The sequence below is a fragment of the Triticum aestivum genome, chromosome 3A (assembly GCF_018294505.1).
Source record: "Triticum aestivum cultivar Chinese Spring chromosome 3A, IWGSC CS RefSeq v2.1, whole genome shotgun sequence".
Classification (NCBI taxonomy): Eukaryota; Viridiplantae; Streptophyta; class Magnoliopsida; order Poales; family Poaceae; genus Triticum; species Triticum aestivum.
Genome location: NC_057800.1, coordinates 733,727,352 through 733,748,451, shown reverse-complemented (window position 1 = coordinate 733,748,451; position 21,100 = coordinate 733,727,352). Strand labels below are relative to the sequence as shown.

At 44.6% G+C, this 21,100-nt stretch overlaps 1 protein-coding gene, 1 long non-coding RNA gene and 1 pseudogene across 3 annotated transcripts; 1 reads left to right on the top strand and 2 right to left on the bottom strand.

Moving 5' to 3' along the window:
• The first annotated feature begins 5,684 nt into the window (after positions 1-5,684).
• On the top strand, positions 5,685-5,823 carry LOC123063841 (uncharacterized; annotated as a pseudogene).
• A 5,042-nt stretch (positions 5,824-10,865) lies between these two features.
• On the bottom strand, positions 10,866-12,187 carry LOC123059559 (uncharacterized). Its single transcript, XR_006427472.1, has 4 exons — positions 12,077-12,187; positions 11,710-11,901; positions 11,137-11,244; positions 10,866-11,046 (listed from the first exon to the last, which is right to left on the bottom strand). It is a non-coding gene; the product is annotated as an uncharacterized lncRNA (long non-coding RNA).
• A 3,980-nt stretch (positions 12,188-16,167) lies between these two features.
• On the bottom strand, positions 16,168-20,744 carry LOC123059558 (uncharacterized). Of its 2 annotated transcripts, none has more exons than XM_044482100.1 (10): positions 20,083-20,744; positions 19,590-19,766; positions 18,156-18,263; positions 18,028-18,066; positions 17,838-17,933; positions 17,658-17,750; positions 17,409-17,525; positions 17,279-17,311; positions 17,127-17,177; positions 16,168-17,034 (listed from the first exon to the last, which is right to left on the bottom strand). In XM_044482100.1, the coding sequence occupies exons 1-10, from the start codon at positions 20,683-20,685 to the stop codon at positions 16,777-16,779; spliced, it is 1,575 nt and encodes a 524-aa protein (XP_044338035.1). In that variant the 5' UTR covers positions 20,686-20,744; the 3' UTR covers positions 16,168-16,776. The 2 variants fall into 2 exon arrangements, with proteins under 2 accessions (XP_044338035.1, XP_044338036.1); XM_044482101.1 differs by having other exon boundaries at positions 16,168-16,961.
• Between the last annotated feature and the right edge of the window lie 356 nt (positions 20,745-21,100).

The following is a 21,100-nucleotide window of genomic DNA, read 5'->3' as shown; positions in this document are numbered from 1 at the left end:
CTGCCAAGTTTCATTCGCCAAGATGGAATCCATCTCACTACAAACCGCTTCCTTCCAGCAGTCAGCATCTTCAGATGCATAGGCCTTTGAAATAGAACTGGGAGTGTCATCTATGAGATACACAAGAAAATCATCACCAAAGGACTTTGCAGTCCTCTGTCTCTTGCTCCTAGTAGGAACTACATTGTTCTCCTCCACATGATTTTCAAAGTGTTCCATCAAAATGGCAGGTTCAGTAATTGTAACTGGTTCCTGATTCGATGAACTAGGCATCTCCTGATTAGATGATGTAGCCATATCCTTCATGGGAAAGATATCTTCAAAGAAAGTCGCATCATTCGACTCCATGATCGTACCGACATGCATGCCAGGTACCTCAGACTTCACAACCAAGAATCTATAACCAATGCTATGAAAAGCATACCCCAGGAAAACACAATCCACGGTCTTTGGTCCAAGCTTGCGCTTCTTTGGAATTGGCACATTGACTTTCGCCAAACAACCCCAGGTTCATAGATAAGAGAGTTTTAATATTTTCTTCTCCCATTCCTCGAATTGATTTATCTCTTTATTCTTTGTGGGAACTCGGTTTAGGACATGACATGCAGTCAATATCGCCTCCCCCCACCATGCCTTGGAGAGACCCGATGTGTCTAACATGGCGTTAACCAAATCTGTTAGAGTACGGTTCTTTCTTTCGGCCACCCCATTTGACTGAGGTGAATAGGGAGACGTCCTCTCATGGATTATACCATGTTCCGCATAAAAAGCATCAAATTCATTGAAAAAAATACTCTCCACCACGGTCGGACCTAAGCCTCTTGATTTTCTGATCAAGTTGGTTTTCCACTTCAGCTTTATAGATCTTGAAAAAGTTCAAAGCCTCATCCTTAGATTTCAGAAGATACACACGGCAGTATCTAGTGGAGTCATCAATTAACGTCATGAAATATTTCTTTCCACCTTTTGTCAAAACACCATTCATTTCACATAGATCTGAGTGTATGAGTTCTAGTGGTGCAAGATTTCTTGTTTCCGCAGTCACATGAGACTTACGAGGTTGCTTAGCTTGCACACACACTTGACACTTGGATCCCTTGACAGTGGTGAAACTAGGGATTAAGTTCAACTTCGCTAGTCGCGACATGCAACCAAAGTTAACATGACAAAGACGTGAATGCCACACATTTGATTCATTATTGTTGCAAATATGATTAACAACTTTATTGCAAACGTCTGATAAGGATAAACGAAACAGACCTCCTGACTCATACCCTTTACCAACAAAGGTTCCATACTTGGATATTACAAATTTATTCGACTCAAAGACAAACTTGTAGCCATCTCTACACAGAAGAGATCCGCTAACAAGATTTTTATTGACGAAGGGGACATAATGCACGTTCTTCAGCAGCACGATCTTCCCCGAAGTAAACTTCAGATCGACCGTGCCAACACCACGAACAGAAGCACTTGAACCATTGCCCATCAGCACGGTTGAAGTCCCTGCGGTCTGATAAGACGAAAACATGGAAATATCACCGCATACATGCACATTAGCACCCGTGTCAATCAACCAATCAGGAGAATGACATACTGAAAGAACAGTGGGAAATATACCATACCCAACATCCTTCATGTCAGTGTCTCCAATGACAACATTAGCGGTCTTGCCGCCTTTCCCAGGATGACGCTTGTCATAGCGATTAGGGAAACTAGGAGCCCAATGATCAGGATCCCCACACACATGACAAACACCTTTCTTCTTGTCATTCTTCTTCTTGAAGTTCGTGTGTTGCACAACCTTGTTCTTTCCATCAAACTTTGCTTTACCATCAAACTTGCCCTTGTTCTTGAACTTGTGGGGCTGGAAGTTCTTCTTCTGTACCAGATTGGCACTAGATCCTCCCTCAATACCTCGAGCACGTGTGTCCTTTGCTCTCGCCTTTTCTTCCACATCAAGAGTACTAATGAGATCTGGAACGGAAAACTCCTACCTCTTATGCTTCAGTAAGGTAGCAAAGTTCCTCCACGAAGGAGGAAGCTTAGTGATGATGCCTCCGGCAACAAACTTGTCCGGTTGCATACAATTGAAGTGCTCAAGTTCTCTAGCAAATGACTGTATCTCATGAGTATGCTCAACCACGGAGCGCTCTTTAGTCATCCTGTAATCATAGAATTGCTCCATGATGTATAACTCAGTGCCAGCATCCGAGACCCCAAACTTGGCCTTGAGTGCATCCCACATATATTTTCCATTATCAATTGACGCATAAGCATCAACTATGTTCTCACCAAGAACACTCAAGAGAGCAGCCTTAAACAGAGTATCCATTTTCTGAAAAGCTTGTGCATGTTGAGCATCAAACTCTCCTTTAGGTTTGCCAAGAGTGGCGTCATAGCAACTCATGGTTTGAAACCATAAGACTGCTCTCACGCGCCACCTCTTATAGTGGATACCCTCAAACATAGGAGGTTTCATGGAAGCAGCAAAACCACTCGGGGTAAATTGCCTATAATGAGGTTTTTGGATTGTTGGCAATATGAGAAATTTACCGAATGATTTTATGAACAGAAATATTAGATAAAGCATGACTAATATCATAGGCATAAAACTAGTCATGTGATTTGATAGAGAGAAGGTAAATAACATGGGCATATATGAACTGTAATCAAGCTTATCTAGGGCAGACAATAGGGCAAGTTTCATATATGAAGTAGAATCTAACATATCTAGGACAAACACCAAAACCAGGAACTGTGGCAAGACCTCGAACAGAAAGGAGAGGAGCACATACAGGGCTGCAGCAGCAGTAGCACTGGACTTGGGGTCGGTGTCCTCGCCAGCCATGTCGTCGAGGAGGTTGTCGACGTCGGGAAAGAAGTCATCGTCGGGGAAGTAGTTGTCGGAGTCCGGGGCGTCCGTGACGAAGAAGTCAGTAGTCGCGCTAAGCGCTCCCGAAAAACCTTATCACCCTTCTCCTATACAGGACTCAAAAGGTGCGGTTTCGGAGGCCTACTGTCCCGACCTGCGGTGCACGCCGCAAGCAGGGATGGGGAAGATCATAGTAGTAGCTCAGTGATCAGGAACTTGGAGGCGAGAGGGTTGTTTTGTTTTGGTGCGTCTCTCTGGGAGGAGTGACCTCCCTTTTATAGGCGCAAGAGAAGGAGGCGAGAGGCTGCGCCGGGAGCTGAAAAGAACAAGGGAGACGAAATGAATAGGCAGCAGGCGAAGAGGTGCGCCGTTCGTATTCAATCTCCACTACAGCAAAAACGTTTCACGCGAAAGACATCGGCTCGGTTCATTCCCGCAACCCGCGGTGGCATGGCGAGGCGGGCGGCGGAGGAGGAGCGCGTGTGGATGTCCCTCTCATGTGGAGTAAGAACCTCCCTTATAAAGAGGTCCAACTCCCTCTAAACTAGCAGTGTGGGACTAAACTTTAGTCCCATCTCTTGCCTTGCACGAATGGGCTGCGTGGGCCTTTAAGATTTATTAGGAATTTCTGAAACTGCTATTGGGCTAGACCCAAAATAGACAAAATTACAGCACATTCGACCTAAACGGACACATGCCAATAGTTTGTGTCCGCCAGTTGGAGTTGCTCTTATGCTCGAGCCTCAAGCACAGCAACTGCTTGCTTGCGTTCCATGCTGTTGGCCAAAGTGGTAAAACACACAGTTAATATATATACTCCTCGCAAGGAGGAAGTGATAAAACATACAATTAGTGTAGTGTCAAAATGTTTTTATAACTAGATGATTCCCCATGCATTGCTGCGGGAATGTATGGTCAAAAAATAAACATGGATGATTATATAGAATGATGATTTTGATGATCAGATTACTCTTTCAGTCACATGGAATAATGTTATGAGTTCAAGGGGAAAGAGAAATTTACTTTTCACAGTCCAGTACAATTCTATGTTTAGGTGCTAATAACGAGAATTTTGCACCAACCAAAATTTAGAAGTACATTATCAAAGACTTGGTCATTACATACTTCCCAAATGCACCAAGTCTTTGAATAGCAATTTCCATGGAAAATAGTTTGTTTATCTATTCTTTAACAATCTTTATCCCTCCAAGAATTTGGTTGCATGTTCTCCATTAGCATTAAGGCAAAAGAAAATTCCAAGGAAAATACAGCTATATTCCTTGACATGAGTACTTGAGCTGGCAGAACATTTCCAAAGCAAATTGAAATGGAATAAAAGATCCCTCAACTTTTAATATGCCCGCCAAAAGACTAAGGCACACCATGGAATCAGGAGCCCTGCTGGATTAGTAATGCTGGATGTCAATAAGGAAGCTCATAGTTATACAAAATAGCAATAGATGTATTACTGTTCCCAACAAAAAGATTGATCACATGACGTCATGAAATGGGAGGATAAAAGACAGATGCATCAAGTAGTAGGACGGAGCAAGAACACAGCCCACTTTTTTTATTTTTTTGCATTTATTTCTCAGCATAGATGAATTATACAATTAGAAAAACAATACTGCCATGAGACCATACATAAAAGATCCCTTGCCAGACCACAAGTGAAAGGCAACAAAATCGTAAGTGAGAGTAATAAACATGGTCACAAAACTGATGACACCTTGATTGGTAATGGCCAATTAGCAAAGGAGAACGCCCTCAATGTTGTGGTTCTCTACAGTATCCATGAAGATTTGCCCCATGCTACTCACAATAAGAAGCGAACATTACTTGGAGATGCCAAATCATTTTAAAGCAACCGAAGGATGAAGATTTGAGCACCCACTTCACTACTCCTTTGGAAAATTTTGGGTCATCCCCACAATCAAATTGACAAAAAATGGAATAATCCAATGAGTCTACACCACGAACAAAAGTAAAATCATGTACATTTCATAGAATTGATATAGCAACAAAGTTCAACGAATTGATATACTGAACCCTTTACATGTTAAATGATATGGTTGTAGTTGTAACGTGACATTTGTCACGGGGTGTAACTTGTGTGCGTGTGTTGTAACTTGCGCGGGTTGTTGGAGATTAGAGATCCTTATCTTGTATAGTCTTGGATGAGGGGTCAAGCTAACACAACAACTTGCAACCGATGTAATCTTGTCTTGCTATTTAACACGCACGCGTCCCTGCCAGGAGGTATACGCTTCACCTCTTTTCTTTCATGGTAATCAGAGCCTACCTCGGGTTCATCCATGGTGAGCTCTTCCTCTGCAAATTCCTTCCCCTCGTCTCCGTTTGCACACAACGCAATCGAGAAGCTTACGAGAGGGAACGAGGTCTTATGGCGCGCCACGGTGCTCTCAGCCATCAGGGGAGCGCAGATGGCAAGCTTCCTCAACATCGAACAACCGCCTCCGCCCACAATCATTAAGGTCACCGGCGATGACAGCAAAACCAAGACGAAGGCGCCGAACCTAGAGTTTGGTGTGTGTGGTACGCGCGGGATCAGCAGGTTTTCTCATACCTGCTGACTACACTGCCGCGTGAGATGGCCGTCCAAGTGGCAACCTGCCACACCGCGGCCGAGCTATGGAACACGGTGCAAGGGATGCTTGCGTCACACACCGGGGCACAGACCGTTAACGTCAGAATTTCCCTAGCCAATCTTCAGAAGGGCAACTCCACGATCATAGAGTATGTTGGTAAGGTCCGAACCCTGTGTGATGAACTAACTGCTTCAGGGAAGGCCTTGGACGAGGAAGAGGTGATCTCCCACATTCTTGCTGGACTGGATGAGGAGTACGACCCAGTGGTGTCGGCCATGTGTTCTAGGGTTGAACCTGTCAAGATCCCGGAGCTGTTCTCACAGCTTCTGAGTTTTGAGACTCGCCTGAATCTCCGCGGCGGGTCCTCTCAGTCGTCCGCAAATGCGGCGGCGCGTGTGCGTGGCTTCAACAAGAACAACAACTCCATCGGCAACGGTGATCGCGGCGGTGGTCGCGGCTTCAACAACAAACCAGGCGGCGGTGGTGACCGTGGCCGTGGTGGTGACCACGGCTGTGGTCGAGGCAACTCAGGAGGCAGGGGAAACTACAACAAAAACTCCTCTGCCAAGCCGGTGTGCCAGATCTGTGGAAAAGTTGGCCACCCTGCTTGGAAGTACTGGAAGCGCTACGACTCTTCATATCAGGGAGGAGAGGAGCGCTCGGCCAACATGGCTGCTCATCAGTATGGGGTTGACACCAACTGGTACATGGATAGTGGTGCAACCGACCATATTACAAGCAATCTGGAGAAGCTGACCGTCCAGGAGAGGTACACGGGCGGTGATCAAATTCATACTGCAAACGGATCAGGTATGTCCATTGATCATATTGGTTATGCAACTATTTCTACCCGAGATCGTAATCTTCATCTAAAAGATGTTCTTCATGTTTTGGAGGCAACAAAAGATTTGATTTCCGCAAGTAAACTTGCTCTTGACAATAATACTATTGTTGAAATTCACCCTCATTTTTTTCTCATCAAGGATCTGGAAACGAGGAAGGTTCTACTTCGAGGCAGGGGTAGAAGAGGGCTCTATCTTGTCAAACACACCGGGGGAAACATCCAGAAGCATGTGCTCAATGTCACCAAACCACCTCTGGATTGGTGGCATAGACGTTTAGGTCATCCTTCTTCCATTGTTGTTAGGAAGATTCTTAGTGAGAATAAACTCCCGTGTGTCAATAACGATAGCAATAAGCATGTTTGTGACGCCTGCCAAAAGGGCAGAAGTCACCAGTTACCTTATCCTCAATCCTTGAGTAAATCTAAATTTCCTTTGAAACTAGTCTTTTCTGATGTAAAAGAGAACAGACCTATGACAACATTAAAATAATCACAATGGTATGCATCAGTAATCCTACAATTATGATACAATGCATGTTCTGTTGAGATCAATATAATGCAAGAGGGAACGTCGGATTAACTTTGCATGACCTGGCAGCCATGAGACAATTTTGGAGCAAAGGTGCAGACACCAACCTGATGTTGAAAACTATGGGAGCGATGCCGCTCCACTATCTGAAGGTTTTTTTTGCGGGAGCACGGGAAGTCGATTGTTGAGAGGCGGCAGCATCGTCGCTTCTTTGCAGCAGGGAGGTGGCGGAGGTCGTGCTTCAGGAGGCAGAGTCGTCAAGGTGGCCAGGGTTGGGCGCCTCGAGTCTGCAGCCTGGTGGTTCCGCACCGGATCTCCCTCCCCCTCTCCCCTGCCTCCGCCGCCCCCACCCATCACCATCTCTCCCCAGATTATATCGAGATGCAGGTGAGGCGGCAGCCAGATCGATGTCGCGATGGAGGCGGCTCCATTGAGGTCCTCGCATGCTAGGAGAAGGAGAGGAGCATGCGGCGGCATGGGGTGCCTCTGCTCGCCCGCGTGGAAGAACGCCGGAGCGGTCGGCTGCAGCCTGCAGGGCATCGATGGTGTGTGGGTAGTGAATGGTGGCATCGCCTGTTCTGCTGCCAGGGATAAGAAGAGATCGACCGATGGGCTTCTGTTGGGCTTCTCTTGATCGATTATTACGCCGCCTCATCAGTTACGGAAGCCCAAAGAGGCTCGCTTATGATTTTGTTACCCCTGAAACAAAAAACAAAATGACTTGTTCAAAAGAATTACTGATCTGGCGAGCAATAATATTCTGTGATGGGTAAAAAAGTTAATTATCAAAATAAATGATGATGTGGCAGCTTGGTGAGGTGGGAGGGCTACATGTTTAGAGAAATGAGTTAGTGGGTTGCTCCTATTTAGTATTGATGATGATGTGGCTTGATGATGATATGGATAGTGTGCATGTTGAAAGAATAGATAGAAGTGGGGAGCAACTTCTTAAGAATATTAGATATAGGACAAAGAGAGTAATATTTTTTTAAAAGAATATGCGGGGAAGTACTCCTCATACTAGTAGATAGACTATATATAATGATTAGGAGCACTGAGCGAGCAGATACGATCATCACAAGCTCCTCTGATCGCTCGAAACGAGTAATCAAACGCGCCGTGTTCCCCCGCCCACAGGCAGTAGATCCTTCACGATCATGACTACAAAATTTCATGCTTCACCTTTCACTAAAAAAAGAACAAATCAAGGCTCACCTTTTCTTCAAAAAAAAATCATGCACACTTGTTAAACGTCATATAGCACTTGTTTACAGAGGAAAAGACAAACCGACTTTGCAAAGAAAAAAAAAAACTCACACGTGTCTGCTTATGAAAAAAACAACAACAAAGCTTTCGGCAAAAACAACTAGTGGGTGGTTTGTTTTGTTTTTGCGTGGATCGGAGTGATAGATGAACTAGACAACGGAGCTCACGTGTATGACGAGGTAACACGGCATGGCAGACCAAGTAGTTTGGGCAGCTAGGCTCGGCAGTTGACCAATGTCTAGATAGATGCTGGCCGGAAAGATTTTTTGCAACAGAGTCTGTTTTAAATACCGAAAAACAACGGTGTATTTTTCTCATTCTTCATTGGAAGAAACATTCTCAGAAAAGGTACGATCTTTTTTTTTTGCGGGTATCACAAAAGGTACGGTCGATTTGTCATGAAATGTGTTACTGTATATTCCATCAAATTATAGACAATGTTGTAAGTAATGTGTGTATTTGACGAGTAGGACGTGATGTCACGTAACTCGTTCTTTCTTATAGGTAGCTTGAGCTAGTTTCTGGCTTTCACTATACCGTGGACCACTCCAAGAAGGCTCCCCACAAAGAAGAATTTTATCTTAGGTGACATTTTCTACCGATGTCAAAAGTAAATAAATAAATAATGCAAGTATTCGTTCTACTCACTTTTTTCTTTTGGAAGTGTTTTGTCCTCTCAACTCGGCCAAACAATCTCTTGCTTCACATATTGAAGATTACTAAATCGGATCATGTTTGACCTCTCTACGTCTTTCAGTAAATAAGATGAAAGAGTATATTGTCCCTGTCGGTTTGCGCCGTATATGGTTTTCTTATCTTACTGAAAAAACGAGAAAGGTCGCACCTGATTGTGCATGCAATTCCTGACAGCACACAACCATTGCTTTTGGTTGTGGTAATGGCACCTAACCTTTCGGTTGCACCTTAATGAACCGTCCAAAAGAAAGAATGAAGAACTGAAAAAGTAATCTCACCTTACATTTGTTTGGTGAGTTTGATGTAGACAACAGAGACGAAACAAGATTGCACCGCACACATGAGACCATCATCATCACCATCATCGTAGTAAAATAAAGCTTTCGACAAAAGGGATTAAGCTCAGATTGCAACTAAACAATTACTAGAACATGGGCACTATTTGGTACCGGTATTTTATTTGTTTTATTTGCATTTATAGTTGATCAAGAAAGTGGAGCTCACGTGAGCAAAGCATGGCAGACCAATTAGGTTAGGTACTTAGGTTAGGTGGTTGACCAGTGTCTGTCTTGATAGGTGATCACCGGCAAGATTTTGCAACACAACCCCTTCTATCTGTCTGCCTTATATATATAGTTAACAAAACAATAATAACCTTGCTGCTACTTGTTTACGAAAACTTACTAGTTAAATACGCAAATAAAAGGTACATGGCTCAATTAGTTGGTTGCTGGCACTGCCATTGCATTGCACCGCATCAATCCGCACCTGCTCCGCTGTATTAATTGGCTAGTTACTGAACTTTCTGGCTTGTGTTTCCAGACAAGCAGCAGCTTGGACTGAACATATTCATTCAGTTTTGAGTTGATCACTGAAGGGTATGAGTTTGTGGTCACAGGTGCTTGGAATGTATCTGGTGGCCATGGCCCTCTAGACTAACCCTGCAGCTGATTTGGGGCACACGATGAGCCCCAAAACCCCCATGTGAAGTGCAAAATAAGCAACAGCCTCCTCATGCCATTTTGTCGAAAAAGCTTTCCAGGTTGGCTCTTCTCCTGCCAGCCATGGGGTCAGCTCCATCCAAGTTGCCAAAGCCTCCGAGCAAAGGCAGGTAAACAAATTTATGCTCTAACCATATATAGGAGCAACAAGAACATGGCAATGGCGGCAAAAGGAACCGCTAATAAGCACGTCAGCAACAAACACATCTACGCTGGTATCTAGGCCTTGGCCTTGGGAATCAATCCTATGGCTTCTGCAACCTTGAGCTTCTTCCTTGCGTACTGCGCATATGTCTTTGGCAAAGCGCGCTGAAATAGGAAAGAATGAGATACAATAAATACTACACACAAAAACATGCAGGAGGAAACAATACTGCCTACCAATATCTACACAACATACCTTGAATCTAACTTCCTGCGAAATCAACAATTGGGCTATCCAATCCGTAACCTATAGACAAAGGAGCGACATCAGACACGAGGATATATATGTCTACATAACGGATTCCAATCGATGCAAGACCACACCACCACCCTACATATACTTACTTCCTTACTAATGCCCTCTGTGCACCGGCGAAACTGCAAGGGAAGACGATTAAAGCATTTGCTTCGTAAGAGATACTAATTAGCCAATGAAGACACATAAATAACGCCTATGAACCAAAAAAGAACCTACTTGTCGCTCCAGTTGCAAAAAGCCTCCAGGTCGCTGCAGCTCGGCCTTCAAAGTGTGTTGGCGCGATGGAACCAAATTCTCATTGCAAACTTCCAGCAGAGCATCTCTGAAACACATCTACAAGTTGTCCAAGGAAACAGAAAACAACATCAGCATCCACCAAGCATAAATAGGGAAATAGAATTGAGAAACCCGACCAATAAAAAAACACTGTTATAGTTCTGAAGAAGGCTGATGTACAATGCTGACCTGCTGCCCAGTAGCAATCCTAATGACTAGAGCTGACAATCTATATGAACAAGAACAAAGGGATCGTACCATGAAACCATAATATGCTAGACTGAAATCAATGTTGGGGAACTCTGCAGCAATCCTAATTGCTTGGTATAAACCCTTACGACGGATTTGATCCCACTAAATAGTAGAACAGGAAAGTTAATGTGATGCTACAACGCGTATGTAGAGATTAGTTGTCATTCCATGGTTTTGAGAGGTCATATAGGCCTACCTCCGGAGTACCTTCTTTAAGCACATGATTTTCAAGCCACTGTTAAGAACAGAAGGTTGTTAGTCCAATTTATTTTTTTACAGAACAGAGTTTTAAACTTGGACTAGCAGATTGTTGCAGCATGCATACCTTAATTTCCTTGACCATCTTTTCCCAGTATTGCACATAATCTCTATCAACTTCAGGGGTGTTATAAAACGCTATGTATTGACTCAAGCTTTCATACTCACTCCAAGTCTGCACCAGAAAAGAAGGAAAACAACATATTGCAGATGTCCTGAGAAAAAATGCATCACTATATTAAACCCTATTTCTATTTGATCGAAAAGCAGTTCTATCACAACTCTTGGCGAAGAAGGTATAATTGTTGTCATTTTCTTCTAGGGTGCACATATTATGGTACGTTCCACAATTTAATGCAAGCACAAATATTTTTAACTATGCTTAATCTCCACAAGATGCGATGTTCATAGTTTTAATTTTTGCATTTTGCATAGAACCTCATATCCATACAACTCGGGAGTTCTCACTCAAAACCGTGCTAAAAGAAGTAGAAATTGCAGTCAGAATTCCGTAGCTGTAAGATAAATATTTGGGGTAACCCGTTCAAAGGTAAGAAGAGAAGAAGAAACTGATTACTGTCTGCATGAGCACAGATTAAGTCCATAGGCAAACTGGTTACTGAACTGAAAGTGTACTTACACAGTTAGGAAGGACTAGCCGCTGGTAATCGCTCAAGGATGCAAGTAAACAGAGGTCGGAGTCGAAATACCAGCCAAAGGCGCCCTCTTCCAGGTAAGGGGATAAGTCTTTATCCCCCAAGGCAAGCTCAATAGGGTACTTGCGTTCCAATGTGGCATCGTCTAGCTCGTCGATATGCTTTCCTTTCAACAACTACACAGATGGACAGATGAGTAAGTACATAAGATGGTATTTAACTATATGTGTATGATTGATCGTCATAGACAGGTAGGTGCCAGCATTGGTGTTGTTGATTCAGTCAAGGTACATAAGAGGGTATATAAGTATATAACTAACCAGGCAAGCTTTGATGTGATAACGAACATACTTGACATGGAGCCTGTTGAACTGCTCTTGATTCAGTCTAGTGTCAGTGTCAATTTCAGCACTGCTGCGAGCCTTCAACACTTGGGAGTACTTGACGAATTCCTCCTCGGCGATATCATCACCGGAGTCCTCTCCAGAATCTCCATCCCGTCCATGGACATCGTCTGGTCGGCTCAACAACTTGTGGGCTTGATATTCAACAAGAGCTGCCCGCAGCTCATCATCGTAGAAAGTAGTACGAACAAGGGCTTCGACAGTTTCATCAGAAGGGAGATTTGGGCCGCCGTCGTAGTCGGCACCGGCTGGTAGCTGCAGTTGGGCGAGGTGCGAGGCGAGGATCTCATGGTACCTGGACTCGTAAGCCCACCCGGTGCCCGGCGGCCCATCGAGGGATCCGGACGGCGAGGCCCCGTGGTCACCGGAACTCGGTTCGCAGTCACTGCTGCTGCTGCTTCCGTCCGACGATTCGACGGGTTGCCCCGGCAGCGACGCGGCGTCGTCGCCGCGGAGCCGGCGGGAGGCCCCTGCGGCATCTGATCGACCGCGCCTCTTGGGCCGTGTGTGATTGGGCGGCCGGGGCTAGGTTTTGTTCTGAGGAGGCCACTGGTGCGGAAAAGGCGCCATTACCAAAAGTTTCCAGAATCTATAACTCCCGAACGTGTCTTGTTTTACGTTTTGATGCCCAACTTTGTCAACACCATTAGATCGATGCACCAATCATGAAACAGGGCCGTTTTGATGCTCCATCCCGAACGATGTCCACCTTACCACATGTACAATCTTACGAGTATCATGTAGGATAAATTATGAGGTGAAGTAGAGATAAATTATAAGAATATGCTTGTCTTCTCTTATTTAAGAGATGATCTCTTAACACAATTTGTCTCACCATATTTTAAGGAATACTTAATTATTGAAGATAAGTCTAAGATATAACCCATTGTAGACATACTTTTTATCATATTTAAATAGCATGCAAGACATAAGATAAAACTGTCTTATCAACCATTGTACATGTCCTTATCCTCTCACTTCGTCTATCAACTCGCCACTCGCTCCCACCTCCGTCGATTTCACCACTTCCCACTGCATCAGCGCTGGTGGCCCCCCCCATTTGTCGCCTGCGAGAAGGAAGAGGAGCTGGTACACCACTTCCACGGTGTTGAATTGTACTGTCACATCTCTGTACATTGTAACGGCAGTCTGTAACTTTGTAGTCCTAGTCTTGGGGGTGCATCCTAGTCCATCGCATCTCTAGCTGATCGTGCCCTGCATGTAGGGGACTCTCGTCTGTATATGTACCTGAACTGTAACTGAATCAGAGCCGCGTTTCTCCCACCCTCCTCTCCCATGTCTTCCTGGGGCGCCGCTCCCGTTTCCTCCCCTGTCAGCTCCGTCACCAGCGAGGACCTCGTCGCCGAACGGGCCGCTGAGCAGGCTGTCAACAGTGGAGGCGCGCCGCTCGCACCTTCCCCTCATCCCCGCGCCCAGGTCACCGATGACGACCCCTCCCGTGCCGGCTCTCTTCCTCTCGTTGCTCCAACCGTCAACGGTACGTTGCCCCTCGCGTCCCTCCACACTGCCGGCGCCTCCTCCTCCGTCCCCTCGATCGTCAACATCAGCAGCTACATCCAGTTCAAGGTCGATCTAGGTGCCGTCAACTTCAACCGCTGGCGCAAGGTCATCAGCTTCCTCCTCGCCCAGGACCACGTCCAGAAGGGGCCGGACTCCCGGCTCGCTGATCCCGACTGGCGCGACGTGGACAACACGATCATGCTCTAGTTCCTGGCCACCGTCGAGGGGGAGCTCCTCGACATCGTCGCACCACCGGAGTCCTCGGCGTACTTGATCTGGTCGCGGCTCCATGACTATTTCTTCGACAAGCAAGCTGGGCGCCGACTCCATCTGAGCCAGCAGTTCCGCGCCTGCGTCCGCGGCGACAAATCCGTCCACAACTACTGCCGTCAACTCCAGCAACTCGCCTCGTACTACTAGTAGATAGGCTATATAATGATTAAGAGCACTGAGCGAATTCGCAGACACGATCATCACGAGCTCCTCTGATCACTCGAAATGAGTAATCAAACGCGCCGTGTTCCCCCGTTCACAGGCAGTAGATACTTCACGATCATTACTACCAAATTTCATGCTTCACCTTTCCCTAATAAAATAAACTGAGCCTCGTCTCTTTTCTTCAAAAAGATCATGCACATTTGTTAACCCAGTCAACTTTTTTTCTTAGCACTCGCAGTTTATTTCATAAAAAAAACTCATAAGAGCATCTACAGCCGGGCATCCTAAACCCTCCTCAAACGCCCGGGCGGCCCGCGCGGTCACTGACCGGTCATGAAAATCTAACCCAGACGGGTGCCTCAAACGGGTCTCAAACGCACTGGCTGACGAGCACCCCTCATATATATCTAGCCCAAATATGAGGTAGATATAGGGGCGCCTGGGCGCGTCCGCCGACCGCGCTGCAGGTCGTGGCGGTCCCACATGCAGCGACTGAAGCTTCGTCCTCTCCCATCCGGGCACCAAAATTTTAGTCCCACATCACCGGGCGAGGTGGACGCTGACCGGCTTGAATAGTCGCTCCGGCACACACCGGCAAGTTTCATTGTGTAGGTCTATCAATTATCGTTGGGTGAGCGAGATAACTTGACACTAGACTACATTTCATTACTTGATGATTGTTCGTCGAGTGTCAAGTTCGTCTCATTCATGTACGTTGATACCCCCACTACAATGACATCAGATCTTTCATTGTGTTCATCAATTTTTTGTTGACAAATTGTGATTTACAAAAAGCAGTACATACATGAATGTTTCCCTAGTAAAGGAGATAGACCCTGATTATGAATCTTCTATGTCATAAGCTTATCGCTTCTGCACAACCTGGCTATTTAAGCCGGTCGTTTAGCTCGTCACGAGGCGAGGTGTGACTAATATGAGTGAAAATCTTAACTATGAGCAATTTTTGGTGTGTTTTGACAGCCCAGCCGGTCCAAGACGACGGGATGATCATTGTGCATGGCGCTGCATGTAATAAGTGGTTCGGAAATAGGGTATGTGGTTGCAAATGGTCAATTTTGAGGCCTGCCTAGTCACCGTCCGCGGGCATTTGAGGGGGCCAAATTTGTTCATTCCGATTGTAGATGCCCTAAAATCTTTCAGTGACCTTATATTCGTTTACAGAGGAAAAGACAAACCAACTTTGCAAGAGAAAAAACCTATCACGGGTCTGCTTATAACAAAAACAAAGCTTTCGGCAAAAACAATTAGTGTTTGGTTTGGTTTTGTTTTGCCTAGAGTGATAGCTGAACAAGACAACAGAGCTCACATGCATGATGGGGGAACACGGCATGGCAGACCAAGTAGTTTAGGCGGCTATACCGTGGACCGCTCCAAGGAGGCTCTCCACGAAATAGAAAACGCCCTGATCGTGGGGTGGTTGCTCAACGGAATGAATCGGGCCCTCAGCTAAGGTTATGTTGCTCTACGTAAATAAATAAATGTGCAAGCTCAGTAGTCGTTCTACTCACTTTTTTTTAGGTAGTGTTTTGTCCTCTCAACTTGGCCGAACAATCTCTTGCTTCAAATATTGAAGATTACTAAACCGGATCATGTTTGACCTGTGTGCATTTTTCAGTAAAAAAAAAGAAACAGTGTATTGTCCCTGTCGGTTTGCGCCGTATATGGTTTTCTTATCTTACTGAGAAAAACGAGAAAGGTCGCACCTGATTGTGCATGCAATTCCTGGCAGCACAAAAGCATCGCTTTTGGTTGTGGCAATGGCACCTAACCTTTCGGTTGCACCTTAATCAACCGTCCAGAAGAAAGAATCATCTTACATTTGTTTGGTGAGTTTGATGTAGACAACAGAAATGAAACAAAATTGCACCGCACACATGAGACCATCATCATCACCATCATCGTAGTAAAATAAAAGCCTTCGGCACAAGGAATAAAGCTCAAATTACAACTAAACAATTAGTAGAACATGGGTAATATTTGGTACGGTATTTTATTTTGTTTTATTTGCATTTATAGTTGAACAAGACAGTGGAGCTCACGTGAGCAAAGCATGGCAGACCAAGTAGGTTAGGTACTTAGGTTAGGTGGTTGACCAGTGTCTGTCTTGATAGGTGATCACCGGCAGGATTTTGCAACACAACCCATTCTATCTGTCTGCCTTATATATACAGTTAATAAAACAATAATAACCTTGCAGCTACTTGTTTAAGAATACTTACTACTTAAATATGAAAAGGTACATGGCTCACTTAGTTGGTTGCTGGCTCCACTGTATTTAGCTAGTTGCTGAACTTACTGGCTTGTATTTTCCAGTCAAGCAGAAGCATGGATTCAACATATTAGAATCCTATCTGAAATGATTTACCCTTTCCATCCTTGAACAAGGGTACCATTCATTCCGTCAAAATTTGCATGCATTTGAGTTTTGAGCTCATCACTGGAGGATATGAGTTTGGGGTCACATGTGCTTGGAATCTATCTGGTGGCCATGGCCCTCTGGACAAATCCTGCAGCTGATTTTAGGGCCACACCATGTGAACTGCAAACCTAAGCAAAAGCCTCCTCATGCCATTTTGCCGAAAAAGCTTTCCAGGTTGGCTCTTCTTCTGCCATGGGGTCAGCTCCATCCAAGTTGCCAAAGCCTCCGAGCAAGGCAGATAAAACAAATTATGCTCTGACCATAGGAGCAACATGAACATGGCAATGGCGAAAGAAGGAACCGCTAATAAGCACGTCATCAACAAACACATCTACGCTGGTATCTAGGCCTTGGCCTTGGGAATCAATCCTATGGCTTCTGCAACCTTGAGCTTCTTCCTCGCGTATTGCGCATATGTCTTTGGCAACGCGCGCTGAAATAGGAAAGAATGAGATACTGTACAACTTCTTCCTCGCGTATTGCGCATATGTCTTTGGCAACGCGCGCTGAAATAGGAAAGAATGAGATACTGTACAATACTACACACAAAACATGCAGGGGGGAAACAATACTGCCTACCAATATCTACACAACATACCTTGAATCTAACTTCCTGAGAAATCAACTCTTGGGCTATCCAATCCGGAACCTATAGACATAAAGGAGCAACATCAGACACGAGGATATATATAGTCTATATAACAGATTCCAATCGATGCAAGACCACACCACCACACTACATATACTTACTTCCTTACTAATGCCCTCTGTGCACCGGTGGAACTGCAAGGGAAGACGATTAAAGAATTTGCTTCGTAAGAGATACTAATTAGCCAATGAAGACACATACATAACACCTATGAACCAAAAAAGAACCTACTTGTCGCTCCAGTTGCAAAAAGCCTCCAGGTTGCTGCAGCTCGGCCTTCAAAATGTGTTGGCGCGATGGAATCAAATTCTCATTGTAAACTTCATGCAGAGCATCTCTGAAACACATCTACAAGTTGTCCAAGGAAACAGAAAATAACATCAACATTCACCAAGCATAAATAGGGAAATAGCATTGAGAAACCCGATCAATTAAGAAACACTGTGATAGTTCTGAAAAAAGCTGATGTACAATGCTGACCTGCTGCCCAGTAACCCACTTCCAAATCTCAAAATAGGCACGGTCAAGACCTTTCACAAACACGACATAAAAGCGAGTCCTCCATATATACTCCTAAATTTAATCGAAAGATTGCAATTGTCAGATACAACCATGACAAGAGCTTACAATCTAAATGAGCAAGGGACAAAGGGATCGTACCATGAAACCATAATATGCTAGACTGAAATCAATGTTGGGGAACTCAGCAGCAATCCTAATTGCTTGGTACAAACCTTTACGACGGATTTGCTCCCACTAAATAGCAGAACAGGAAAGTTAATGTGATGATACAACGCGTATATAGAGATTAGTTGTCATTCCATGGTTTTGAGAGGTCATAAAGGCCTACCTCTGGAGTATCTTCTTTAAGCACATGATTTTCAAGCCACTGTTAAGAACAGAAGATTGTTAGTCCAATTTATTTTTTACAGAACAAAGTTTTAAACTTGGACTAGCTGATTGTTGCACCATGCATACCTTAATTTCCTTGACCATCTTTTCCCAGTATTGCACATAATCTCTATCAACTTCAGGGGTGTGATAAAACGCTATGTATTGACTCAAGCTTTCATACTCATTCCAAGTCTGCACCAGAAAAGAAGGAAAGAAATATATTACAGCTGTCCCGAGAAAAATGCATCACTATATTAAACTCTATTTCTATTTAATTGAAAAGCCGTTCTATCACAACTCTTGGTGAAGAAGGTATAATTGTTGTCATTTTCTTCTAGGGCGCACATATTATAGTATTTTCCACAATCTAATGCAAGCACAAATATTTTCAACTATGCTTAATCTCCACAAGATGTGATGTTCATAGTTTTATTTTCAGTTTTGCTAAAGTACATCTAGATGTGCCATAAGTATTGCACATCTAAGTCCTATGTCATTGATCTTATGTCGAGATTCGTGTGGATATTTCCTTTTTCTTTTTTCTTTTCCTCTTATAGCACATCTAGATGTGCCCTAGACAAACCCATTTTTGCTAAAGCACATCTAGGTGTGCCATAAGTATTACACATCTAAGTCCTATGTCATTGATCTTATGTCGAGATTCGTGTGGATATTTCCTTTTTCTTTTTTCTTTTCCTCTTTATGCTTTGATTCACTCACTTAGATGTGCAATAACTATAGCACATCTAGATGTGCCCTAGACAAACCCATTTTTGCTAAAGCACATCTAGATGTGCCATAAGTATTACACATCTAAGTCCTATATCATTGATCTTATGTCGAGATTCGTGTGGATATTTCCTTTTTCTTTTTTCTTTTCCTTTTTATGCTTTGATTCACTCACTTAGGTGTGCAATAACTATAGCACATCTAGATGTGCTCTAGACAAACCCATTTTTGCTAAAACACATCTAGATGTGCCATAAGTATTGCACATCTAAGTCCTATGTCATTGATCTTATGTAGAGATTCGTGTGGATATTTCCTTTTTCTTTTTTCTTTTCCTCTTTATGCTTTGATTTACTCACTTAGATGTGCAATAACTATAGCACATCTAGATGTGCCCTAGACAAATCCTTTTTTTGTCACACCTAATCTGATGTCCACTCTGTTTTGTGGTCTATTTTTTTGTCCTAGTCTTTTTTGTTTCTTGTCGCTGCATTATATATTTGTGAGAGCTTAGATGTGACATCCTTCAAAAACATCTAGATATGAATTAGACAAACTGTTTATTTTTTGCATTCCACATAGAACCTCATGTCCATACAACTCGGGGGTGCTCACTCAAAACCGTGCTAAAAGAAGTAGAAATTGCAGCCATGATTCCGTAACTCTCCAAGCTGTCGGAGAAATATTTGAGGTCAGCCGTCAAAGGTAAGAAGAGAAGAAGAAACTGGTTACTGTCTGCATGAGCACAGATTAAGTCCATATGCATCACAGAACTGAAAGTGTACTTACACAGTTAGGAAGGACTAGCCGCTGGTAATCGCTCAAGGACGCAAGTAAACAGAGGTCGGGGTCGAAATACCAGCCAAAGGCACCATCTTCCAGGTAAGGCGATAAGTCTTTATCCCCCAAGGCACCATCTTCCAATGTAGCGTCGTCTAGCTCGTCGATATGCTTTCCTTTCAACAACTACACAAATGGAAAGATGAGTAAGTACATAAGAGGGTATTTAACTATGTGTATATGATTGATCGTGATCAATGTTTTAAATAGCGGGCTATGCCAAATAGCGGCAGACCTCAAAATCAGCTATAGCGGGCTATAGCAGGCTATAGCGGGAAATTTGTACATGAGTCCATTTAGCGGCACCCTGCTGAAAAGGCTATAGCGGGCTATAGCTCCGCTATAGCCGGCTATTTAAAACTATGATCGTGATAGACAGATAGGTGCCAGCATTGGTGTTCTTGATTCAGTCCAGTTACATAAGAGGGGGTATATAACTAACCAGGCAAGCTTTGATGCGATAACGAACATACTTGACATGGATCCTGCTAAACTGCTCTTGATTCAGTCGAGTCTCGGTGTCAATTTCAGCACTGCTGCGAGCCTTCAGCTCTTCGGAGTACTTGATGAATTCCTCCTCGGCGATATCATCGCCGGAGTCCTCTCCTGAATCTCCATCTCGTCCATGGACATCATCTTGTCGGCTCAAGAGCTTGTGGGCTTGGTACTCTACCAGAGCAGCCCGCAGCTCGTCATCGTAGAAGGAGGAACGAACGAGGGCTTCGACGGTTTCGTCTGTGGGGAGATCGGGGCCTTCCTCGTCGGCGCAGGCTGGTAGAGGCAGTTGGGCGAGGCGCGAGGCGAGGATCTCATGGTACCTCGACTCGTAAGCCCGCCCGGTGCTCCGCGGCTCTTCGAGGGATCCGGACGGCGACGCGCACGCGCCGTGGTCGCCGGAACTCGTTTCGCCCTGGCTGTCACTGCTGCTGCTGCTTTCGTCCGACGATTCGACGGGGAGCCCCGGCAGCGACGCGGCGTCGTCGTCGCGGCGCCGGCGGGAGGCCCCTGCCCGACGGCCGCCGCGCCTCTTGTGCTGCAGCGGCATCTGATCGACGGTCGCCTGGCGGGTTCGTGGGGCTAGGTTTTGTCCTTTTTTTTTTTGATAACCACGTATCTACTCCGTATCTAACCACGTATAACCACGTATCTATATTTATATAAAATAATAAAAGTAATATAAGAGCTAACCAAATCCTTCCTGGCCCACAATAATTAGCTAATGTCGACCAATGGATCTTAAAACATACAAATAATTATCCACCTTTGCCCTTCGTTGATTATCCTAATCAGAGTCCTAAAAAATACTATAAGGTCACATAGTATTACCCACGCAGCCGCCGCTGCCGTTCACCTCCGTGAAGCGTCCCGGTCACGCATGCACCCACCGTCCTCGTGAAGCCAGCCGATCCACTTTCCTCCCATGCATGCACATCATCACATCACATCCGTATTAAATAGAC

What these genes read in the sequence shown, in the direction of transcription:
- LOC123059558 (XM_044482100.1), bottom strand. Translation starts at nt 20,685, where the DNA reads ATGCCGCTGCAGCACAAGAGGCGCGGCGGCCGTCGGGCAGGGGCCTCC. An exon ending in GGCTAGTCCTTCCTAACTGT is followed by an intron (nt 18,264 to 19,589) that starts GTAAGTACACTT and finishes TTTCTGGTGCAG; the next exon opens with ACTTGGAATGAGTATGAAAG. An exon ending in AGATGGTCAAGGAAATTAAG is followed by an intron (nt 18,067 to 18,155) that starts GTATGCATGGTG and finishes TGTTCTTAACAG; the next exon opens with TGGCTTGAAAATCATGTGCT.